The 8,177-nt window shown below is 39.8% G+C and overlaps 1 protein-coding gene across 2 annotated transcripts in view; it reads right to left on the reverse strand.

The window, feature by feature from the left end:
• itga10 (integrin, alpha 10) overlaps window positions 1–8,177 on the reverse strand; it is a 39,969-nt gene that overhangs the window by 13,711 nt on the left and 18,081 nt on the right. For both annotated transcript variants that reach the window (XM_015059600.1, XM_015059599.1), the window contains 2 exons: window positions 3,423–3,573; window positions 148–313 (listed from right to left, as the gene is read on the reverse strand). In XM_015059600.1, coding sequence (XP_014915086.1) covers window positions 148–313; window positions 3,423–3,573 — 317 coding nt within the window. The remainder of the gene's footprint in view (window positions 1–147; window positions 314–3,422; window positions 3,574–8,177) is intronic.

Below are 8,177 nucleotides of genomic sequence, written 5' to 3' on the forward strand. Positions count from 1 at the left end.
TATATATATATATATATATATAATTTTTTTTTTACTTTTCTGTCAGTTGTGTCAGTTGTGCTCGTAGAATAAGAAGACTGGGCTACATATCAGCTCAGATAAGGGATCATATGAACTACACTAACTCTTGATTGGTAACGCCCTCACCTTCAAGAGTGAAAATCCGATCTCCGAGAGCGTCCACAATGTCATTCAGTGCAGCTTCATCGGTCACGTTGAAAAAGTACTTGTCGTCCGGGTCGCTGGCGATGTATTTGATCTCATTAATGAAGGTCTCTGGATCCTGCTGTTTGCGGATGTAGTACCCCAGAACCTGCATGGCAGTAAAGAAGAGACATAAAGATGAGAATCTATGACAAACAAAATGGTAAATAACACAAAACCAACAACGGGATCTTAAAAAACAGACGAAACTGACGTCTCAAGGCAAATCGTTCCTTGCATTTCAACGATTCTCCATGTTGAAGCAAAACAGAAAAACACAATTTGTGGATGTAATTAGGAGTTTCATCAATCCTCAAGTTTTGTCTCATGGAAACACATTAACTGTCAAACACAAAGCTGGAGGAAACTAAAAATAAAATCCATTTCAAGAACATATAAAAAATCCATAACAGAAACCAATTCATGAATATTTCCCTGAAACCTGGCTGCCAAGCAAAGGAAATCCTCTGTTTTTAAAGGGTAGGAGGAGGCCATAGTAGAGTATACTGTGTCATATAATACTAATAAATATGTACATTAAGATCCTATAGAAGAAAGAAAGAAAATATCCTCAAGCTTTTATGTCAGGGTGGATTTTGAAAGTTTATAAGTGATATTAAAGAGAAAAATAGAAAAGAGGGAGCAGTATTTCCCAAATATGTATCATTTGGCAAGTATTAAAATAGAAAAGCATCCATGCAATGCGCTCCATAAACTGCTCAAGCAACAGATGTCTTTGTAATATCTGCATGACACTGATGTAGAAAACAATCTGCTGCTCCTGCGTTGTACTTTGAAGAGGTCTGACCTCTACCACGAGATACTTTCCTGTGCGCTGTCAAAATGTGCATGCAGTGCAGAAAATACTAAATCATAACATACCTGCTGTTATAGGAAACAGTTAACTGTCATCACTTGACATTTTACCATCTGAGTCCAAAGCCCCCTTTTACATCTGCATAAGATGGACACACTATGCTTGGTGTTTATTTTTTGATGCTTTAGCACCGAGACCACCAATCTGCACGACCTCCCTGACCATCTGAATGTGGCTAAGGAGCAACAAATGTGGAAACTGAAACTCTACATAGAGGCAAGCCTGATCCTGCAGCCTGGTCCTGCTCCCCAACTAGGTTTTCATTGGTTTTCCAGCACCGAACCGTATGGGCTAAGATACTTAATTATATTTTGTGGAATTTCACTACATACAGAAAGTTTCTGCATGCCTTGCTGTGGAGAGGCAAGCACCAGTAGTATTTTAGTCAGGACAAAAGTGAAGGGTTTTCTTATTACGAAGCAGCTAACACTCCAGACAGAGCATTCCTCATTACTAAGCTGTACTCTGTGCAAATACATGAAGAGGGAATTAGTCACACAAAATACAAAATCTATTTTATTATTGATGACCGTGAGAAAACAACAGCAAGACTCTAAATCCTGAAGTTGCATCAAATGTTTTGTAGTGATTGCAATACTTTATTCTAAAAACTACTTGCTCAATTTCCTCCTTGACCTCATTGCCACCAGATACTACAGAGTTAAATCAACACTGTGCCCAGTGCTTTTGGTCCTTATCAGAATTTGACTCTTTCAGAGTTATTTCAACATGAGATTGAGTCATTTTAACATTTGAAATAGTTCTAGCTACTCAAACTCTTGATGAAATTACTCCATAAGAGTTAAACAGAAATCCATTTTGAAAAGGACCAAGTAGACTTGGCAGATCCAGTGGGGAGTAGACTGTGAAGCAGTTACATTTCTCCCCTTAACTGAAACCTGAAAAATTAAAAACTTTCGTCAAACAGCCTATTCAGAGTTTGGAGGTATGCCCAAACTCTGAATAATGTGGTATAATCTTAAATAAAATCTTAAGCCTGTGGAAGAATTTGCATTTTGTGCTTTTGATGGTAAGCATATTTTGTTGGAACCTTTCCTGCAAAAAGAAAAAAAAAAAAAAACTGAGGCAAGAGACAGAAAATGAATTAGGCAAATTATTAAGCCTATAGTCAAATACAAACAAACCTTTTAATAACTGATCAAAAGTATCAATAAACTATTACCCTTAACTGGCTTTCATGTGATTTTCTGATAGCTTTCCATTCAGCCTTGATGACAACAGTCTTACTGTCTTTGAATGTAGCAAGACTGTTGAGCTTTTTCCTTCAGTCAAATAATGAAACTTCAGGTTCTACAGAAACTGCTCCTTGTTTTGTGATCCAGTTGCAGACGATGCCCTTCGTAAAGCCACCTCTACGTTTTTGTGAAGCAGATTTCACACACACTCATGTCATGCGTGTCTGAGCAACTTTTTCAAGTGCTCAACAGAAGACATGAGGTCACCCAACACACTGTGCAGGTTACCCTTTTGCAGTAAATTGGACAATTTACTAAAAAAAATGTACTTCTATTCTCATTGTTGCATTTTGAATGCAGTGTTTACTTTTGTTTTAATCTCCTCTGCTCCCCATCGCTTGCTGAGCAGCTCCTGGACGTCTGGGAGGGTACCAGGTGTACCGGATCCTCATCAGCCGTGAACCAGGCCTAATTCTCTCCTGGTTGACTCAGTTTTCTTCTTTGTCTTCCAGCCAGTACACATGTCGGTCTGGCAGACTGATGAACACGAAATGGTACCGACTCAAATCCCTACTCGACTCTTTATGATGATCCAGATTCTTTCCGGGATTTGGGGGAAAAAATCCGTAGAAACGGCAAAACATTGAACTGGCTGTGCTATAAATAAGCTCTTTCACCCAAAATTGTTTGTTTAATTTGCTTTTCCTTGACATGCGAGCTCATTTGTTCTCGTGCTTGATGAGGACAGGTTCAGCCACTGGTCCCTGCCCGACCTGCGGACACTTTCGTCGGACCTTTGTGTGTAGAATGGAGGGGTCGGGTAGAGCCAGACAAGGAAGAGTGTTTTTGTTCCCAGCTGGATATTTCAGTGGGCCCAAAGGGTTCATTTGGCAATTAGGCAGTTATTTTGGGAGAGTTGTGGTGATGTTGTGCGGTTGCTTCTGGGTGTTTACAGAGGCTGTGCCACATTTGCACAATATGGGAGGAATGTCAGAGTAGCTCTGCACCCTCCCAAGGAGACTAGTTGTTTGCTGTGCTTTTCACAATTACAGTGCTATAAAAGGTAAAAAAAAAAAAAAAAAATGATATCTGAAACCAGTGTAATAATTAATGCACTGCACCACTGAGCGCCAGATGGCACTCACAGCGATGGCGTATCTGGTGATGTTTCTGCTTTCGCATTCCTCCAGAGCGTCTGGCAGCTCGTCCCCGTCGTGCGACTCCCCGTCTGTGACCACAATCATCACCTTGGTGGCGCCCTCCCTGGCTCCGCGCTCAGCGCTGAATGCCTCTGTGCTAAAAATAAAAAATAAAAATAAAAAGTTAGAAAACAGCGCTGGTAAAGCTGCTGATCATGCCAAACTGAGCTGAATTTGAAACAGACTCAAGGAGGGAGAGAGGAAAAAAATGCGGCTGTGAAACGTGTGAAAGGGAGGAAACCCAAAAGGTATCCAGTCACTTGGGTTCTTGCAACGTCAAAATAAACTTCCTCTGTGTGATAATATACAGTATCAAGCGTTTCTCTGAGGAGAATATCCAGCTAATAAAACACTGAAACTCTGGGTCTGAGTTCCCTCCCTGAATTAAACGGCACAGGATTCATCTGGAGCCTTTTTATTGTTTATTAACAACACTTGACACACATACCCCAGCTGCCAGTTAACACACGTCGATCACTGCGTGCAGCCCGCATGTGTCACTACACACAGCGACCGCGTTTGTGAATTCCCTTGTAGCTTAGCCGTAAGCCAGAAGGAGAAACCCAAATGACAAATGCACCGATGGTCTCATGCCGCACCCTGTTTGTCTGCAGGAAACCTGTTCTCTCTGGGACCCGGTTCAATGGTTCAGTAGGGTTGGTAAGCCTCAGACCAGCACACACAAACATATGCACACACAGTGCCTAGTCACCCCTGGTGATCTCCGTCATTTCCAAGTCTGACTGTGGCCCTCGCCTAAATATAACGTTGTGGTCAGCCACAAGAAACTTGGAGTTAAAAACAACCATTTCCCCTCAGCAGCCTGAAAATAACAGAGGATGAAAAGAAAGAGAGGAAAAACAGAAAAGAGAAGAGAAGCAAATACCTACGTTAAAGGTGCACAAAGTGACCGGAAAGCAACCAGATTTATGAGAAGAAAAACTCTAAGAGTACAAAAAATAAATAAAAAATCACATATTAAACATGCTTACTAATCAAATAAGTCAGAGTATAAAGACGTAACTTAATGTTAATGGAAATAAAAGAAAGGAATAAAAAAAAGCAGATGAAAGAGTGGAGAAAGTAAGTAGAGCTAATTGGGAGCCCTGGCTGCATTTACAAGTCAGTTTATTGAGTCTCAGCAGAGTGGTAATGACACAGCAGAGCGGCAGGCTTTTGTTTGTGGGTGACTCAGAGACGGGTGGAGCAACAGAGACGTCAAGCGGTTTATCCACTTGTAAGATGTTATTTCTTCTTCATGAAGCAATCAGCATTTATTTTATGCTCTGCACTATACAGAATATGCGTGATAAACATGTAAAAGAGGAAAAACAAGCTCAGCAATGAGTGAAGCAGAATCTGGATGAGGCTATTAGAGATTTGGAAATATTTTTTGCTGTTATCAACACGTACTTTGCTCTGTTATTTTTAAAAAATATTTCAGTGTTGGGATTTAAAGAAACGCAGGAATGAAGGGATGTTGGTGTTACACACAACAGCTTCATTTGGAAGCGGCACATGTTTAACAAATTAAAGAACAAAGAAATTATTACTTTATCTAAATAAAATCTCCCATATAGAGCTATTAATCATAATCAGGAGATTTCAGAAGAGACAACAGACAAGAAAGCAATTAAAGCATTTATTTGCTTTAATTTTTTAAATCTTTCTCGGCTTCTTTTCAGCCAACCATGCAGGTTAAATTCTGACAGGAAATATGGCAGACAATCAAATTAAAAATTACATGTTTGACAGTGTATAGTGTTGCCTCTCTAAAAGTCTGTCAGAAGTCAAAATGTTGGCTCTGTTAAAGTTTTCTACCACTAGTAACAATAGTGGTCAAAATAAGGTTAAAGTTCAATAATTTACTTTGATTTCATGCTGCGTTTGTCTGAAGTAACATTCCCTCCGGACACACACACGCACACACACACGCACACACACACGCACACACACACACACACACACACACACTTTTGTTCCAGGGCTTTATGTTAACAGTGTTTGTTATGTTCGGTTGTCCTCTGTATAAACTTATCTCTCTCTCACATCATTCTGGGGGAGTTTTGGCCCACTCCTTTTTGCAGTGTCCCTTCAGTTCATTGTTGTCTGTGTGCATTCTCCTCTGAACAGTTCTTTTAATGTTCCACCAGAATATTCAAGTTCAAAAGAAATCTGGATTTTGACTGAAATACTGACATTTTTGTTTCTGATGCAGCACAGCACAATTTGACTTCAGATTTGATTCAACGGTGCAATACTTTAGAGTTCAGACAAGGCTGTGTTTGGCTTCCTTGCCATAATATCCTGTGTAGATGCAGAACAAGCCCACATCATCGCCCTTCCAACACTGTGCTCTCTTGCTGGTAACGGATGCTGCTATACTGCGCTTGGTTTCACTGAGCATTATGACAAAACATCTCTGAGTCTGTATCTGTTCAAATGAGTTGTGGCCCTTTGACACAACTTTAACTTCAACATTCAACAAAAGTCTGAAATGATACATTAAATAGTAGATTTTTAAAATTATTTTTATGTGATATCCCCCAACACTACATAGTCTAACATCCAGATAACTGTCAGAATCTATTTTTGTTGTTTGGGCTCATGGTTAAGGAAACAACAAGCACAAAGTCAGAGAAAAAAGGTTAAAAGTCAAGCATGCGGCTTAAGAAGTTAAAGCTGAGCTTAGGAGGTCAGTGTATGAATCCTACGAATGCTTCCCGTTAAGAGAAGGTTTAATTGGTGACACTCTAAATTTGATTAAATTAGTTTTGTAACCCCCAAGGGGTGAATGTGACTGTGTATCTGTAAATGTTCCTGAGTGTATTTTCGCAGCTGCAGGAGCGCTACTTGGCTGACCAGGCCGTGCCACGCCCTTGGTGGTGCTGACCCAGCTGCCGGTCGGTTCGCCCAGCCCAGCTGCTTTTCGACCCCGTCATGCTTCTCCTCTGTGCCAACTATGCTATCGGTCCATCTGTGAGAAAGTAGGCGTGATCAGGTGAGGAGGTTTTAATGTAAATCCAACCAAAGTGTGAGTTCTCTTACCTATTTAAACTCATATATTACCTTTTTACTGTTCATTGTTTTAATGGTTTAGTCTCACTGCTTTTCCAAAACGTTTTCCCCCTTTAAATGTAGCAGAAAACAGGAAGCCTCCAATTACCTGAGTGGTTGTGTGGCTGCGTATTTGGTGGCTGTGTGTGTGTGTGTGTGTGTGTGTGTGCGTGTTTGTGTGTGTGTGTGTGGGTGTGTGTGTCTGTGTGTGTGGAAAGTGAACGTCGCTCCAAGACTCACATCCCAAAATGGTAGCTATGGCCACAGATCACGTCTGGGTGTGGTGCGCCGTGTGGGTTAAGCTAGTTGAAAGAAGCAGGAATTTTATTTTTGAAAGGAATTAGATACTTTAAGGCTATTCACCAACCTCTGAACTTCTAACGCGTAAAGAAACAGTCTGGTGACTGTGGAGGCCACTGCAATACAGTGAACTCATTGTCTGATTCAGAAAACCTGCTTGAGATTATTTGAACTTGGAGACATGGTGCATTATCCAGCTGGAAGATGGGTTCGCTGTGGTCATGAAGGATTGATATGGTCAGCAACAATACTCAGGAGGGCTGTTGTCTTTAAATAATGTTTGTACAATCAGTGTGCTATGACTATCACAACAACTAGTCTCAGCTGACACAAGGAAGACACACCGATGCTTATAAACTGTTTACATCAAATTCTGGTCCTATCGTCTGAATATCACAACCGACATCAAGACTCATCAATATTTTTTCAATCTGTCATTTTCCTTCTTGATCCTGTTCTTCTTTCTTTTATCCTTTTCTTATAATTGAGGCACTTTTTGTGGCTATCTGTTGTGCATTAGGAGATGGCAGACCTTGGACATAGTGAGAGGTTATTTGAGCCGCCTTTTCCTTTCTGTCATATTGAGTCATTCCACTCATTCTCCTCTGACCTTTGACATCAACAACACATTTTTGTCCTCATTGGATATTTTCTGTAATCCAATCTGCCCTCTGTAGACTGGATTACGTTTAAATTTGGAATCATGTTTAATTACAAATGAAGAGACCACGTTAGTTTCTTTGATTTTACTTTTTATACTTATATGTTTCAGTAAAATGAACATTGTTTCTTTATTCTATGAACTACTGACAACAAACATGTCTCTGAAATTACAAGCAAACATTTTGTTTTTATTTGCAGAAAATGAGAAATGGCCAAAGTAACGAAAAAGATGCAACGCTTTCAGACCTAAAATATTTTCAAGAAAACAAGTTCATGTTCATTTAGGAACAACAGTACTAATGTTTTAACTCAGGAAGAGTTCAGAGATCAATATTTGGTGGAATAATCACAAGGATTTCAATGGGGTTCAGTGCAGTGGGCTCTTAATTTTTCTCTTTAAAAACATAAAAATGCCAAATAAATCTATTTCCAGTTAAAAATACTTTATCACCACAAAAATATGTACCTATTTTCACTCTAATTACATTTACTGCTGCATTGAGGACTATTAACTTGGATGCATTGCATTTAGCTCATGATATATAAAGTAAGATGGTCAGAAATAAAGAAAGATTTGAATAACGTGTCTCATGTTTTACAACTTTGTTACGGACCGGTGGGGGGGGGGGGGGGAAAACCACACATTTTTTAGGTTCTTTTTTCCCCAAACTAAAAATGAAA

This window comes from Poecilia latipinna, unplaced genomic scaffold, assembly GCF_001443285.1.
Source record: "Poecilia latipinna isolate Pla-1442-1.1 unplaced genomic scaffold, P_latipinna-1.0 Scaffold1640, whole genome shotgun sequence".
Lineage (NCBI taxonomy): Eukaryota > Metazoa > Chordata > Actinopteri > Cyprinodontiformes > Poeciliidae > Poecilia > Poecilia latipinna.